The sequence below is a fragment of the Bremia lactucae genome, linkage group LG1 (assembly GCF_004359215.1).
Source record: "Bremia lactucae strain SF5 linkage group LG1, whole genome shotgun sequence".
Lineage (NCBI taxonomy): Eukaryota > Oomycota > Peronosporomycetes > Peronosporales > Peronosporaceae > Bremia > Bremia lactucae.
The window spans coordinates 8,841,286-8,843,879 of NC_090610.1; the positions used below are offsets into that span (position 1 = coordinate 8,841,286).

A 2,594-nucleotide genomic window follows, 5' to 3' on the forward strand; every position below is an offset into this window, starting at 1 on the left:
AAATTTACACCATGCAATCATAAGAACTTGCGGATAATACTTGACAGTACTGAGCTCTTTAAAAGCAGTAAATGGGAGAAGAGGACTATTAAACCTGACCTTGTGCAACCATATATTTTTATCGTATGCAATGACAATAGAAAAACGGTTAACCAACAGGATGCAGTAGATCTGATTATGGCATTTCATCGCCATAGCTAATCAAAATTGAATGTGCGCTCTTCTGAATCGCCTTTCCCGAAACATCATTAAAATACACGCAGCATCGAATCTTATCAGCGAAACGAAAGTATAAAGCGACTCACCCTTATAATAAGAATAGACGCCCCAGCGTAAACGTACGCAGATTGCGGTGGGTCATTGTAGAAGCTTACGGTATTGATGGTAATAAACAATTAACAAATCGCCATTTGGTAGAATTCTCGATGCTAAGGTGGGCATGGAGTAGGTAAGCAATCTAAACATTGCATTCTATACCAACCCTCTGTGCATCGCGCTTACTAGCAACGACATAGGATATGTCTGATATTTGACTTTTTGCAGGTCGTGCTATTTTTAATGGCAGCGATTGAAATCATTCATCAATTTTGAACATCCTAGGAAAGCGACTCAGTAAAACGACCAAGATGATGCTTAACAAGTCAATCTTTGCGCTTTACTTGGCAAGTGTAGCGTTATATGGTATAACTGTGGAAGCGTCGACAGAAGTGGCGGAGACAGTTCACTACAACGCTAGAAGCGCGTACGACCGAAAAGCTCGATACAGTGATGACAGCAGTAGCGATGATATCAACCGATACGCAGGACGAGATTATAGTCGTGGTTACAAATACGGTTCTGATCGATATGTAAGCCGTAGCCGCGACAGTAAATATGGTGCTGGCCGATACGGTGCTGATCGGTATGCAAGACATAGCCATTACCGCGACAGTAAATACGATGCTGGCCGATACGTTGATGATCGCGACGCAAGCCGTAGCCGCAACGGTAACTACGGAGCTGGTAGTGTTGTTGGTCGCAATGCTGGAGCCAATGCTGGTAATCAAAACACCGGTGCCGGGCTTCAGCCTACTGCTGTCCTCAATACTGCCACAGGTGTTTCGGCTAGTGCTGGCACTATGGTTACTGCTCCTGTGGGCGATAAAACCAAGGACATTAATGGGAATAATGTCGTGAATGGTCCGGCAACCACATCATTGACTACGGATCAAAAGACCACTGATTCAGCGACACAAAACTTCAGTGACCCTGCCGTAAAAATGACCACAAATCCAGCAACTCAGAATACCCTTGATCCAGCGACCCAGAATGCGTCCGATGCAGAGACGCAGAAGACCACTGATCCAGTGACGCAGAAGCCTGCTGATCCAGTGACGGAGAAGCCCGCTGATCCAGCGACACAGACGCCCACTGATCCAGTGACGCAAAATGCCGCTGATCCAGTGGTCCAGAAGACGAGCGATCCGGTAACGCAAAAGACGGGTGATCAAGTAACACAAACGTCTGCACCAGGACCTATCAACACGTTGGAATACCACAATTTGCGCTCATAGGGTGCACATTACCAAAGGTTCGTTCATTGCCAACGTAAGAGGTCATCTTTTCATATTGCTTGCCATTTTAAGTTTTCTTTTTTCATCGCGACTTTTGCAACGGATTCAATGAGGCACCTCATTTTCATATCAATTTGCAGTAGTGTTGCATTTATTAAATGCAACGATTGTTTACATTTCTGGATCTCACATTCTTGTCTGACTATTTATAAACTGCAGAAATAACATAGTGTATATTGTTGATGTACACCAAACATGCTATGTAAAATGGCACACGACTTACTATGTGGTAAGCGTCTATTCGGATGTTCCAACTGCCTTATAAAAAAAGAAAAACTTTCATTTCAATCTAATACATACCAATCTTAACATATACCATGCAAAATTTTGCGCTGTTGATTAATTTTTGGTAATTAACACTCGATATTTCTAAGACAAGGCGATATGGGTGCTATAATTTGTTGATATCTCTTCCAAAATTCTTTATAACACAAGCGATGTATTTATACGATTATTTTCTTATTACGTCTTGTTAAGCAATTTAAAAACTTAAGTGAATACCAGATGGAAACATAAGAATTTGAATTATATTGATTAATGTTTTCTTTTAGCCTCTTTCAAGCAAGTCTTTTAGAGAGAGTCTTCCTCTGCACGTACAAGTGTACGTAAAGTGACGTGAGGCACCACTCGCACTATGTTAGTGCGAAGTGGACTTGTACTAAAGCAGTACAAATCAGTACTGCCCCGTTTCACTTGGTAGCACTTTGTAGTCCGTTCAAGGACCACAGTTCCATCATCTGACATGGCCATGTTAGATTATTATGTAAATACGCATCATGTGTTTCGCGTGATAGCTACTCCTTTCTAAGTGACATAAGAAGGTGGTCGTTCGAACGAATGAGTTCGACCGTAGGGAATGATGCCATATTAGCCATGCTGTCCGGTAAGGAGAGAGATGCCCTCCATCCAGCTATCGCCAAGTTCATTTAACATGAACTTGACAGGCGAAAAAGAAGGAAGCCTCGCTTAATCCGCAAGGCT

The 2,594-nt window shown here is 42.5% G+C and overlaps 1 protein-coding gene across 1 annotated transcript; it reads left to right on the plus strand.

Moving 5' to 3' along the window:
* Nucleotides 1-626: 626 nt before the first annotated feature.
* On the plus strand, nt 627-1,553 carry CCR75_002934 (uncharacterized protein; the record flags this gene model as incomplete). The annotated part of the gene is made up of 1 exon (XM_067961031.1): nt 627-1,553. The coding sequence occupies one exon, from the start codon at nt 627-629 to the stop codon at nt 1,551-1,553; it is 927 nt and encodes a 308-aa protein (XP_067820183.1).
* Between the last annotated feature and the right edge of the window lie 1,041 nt (nt 1,554-2,594).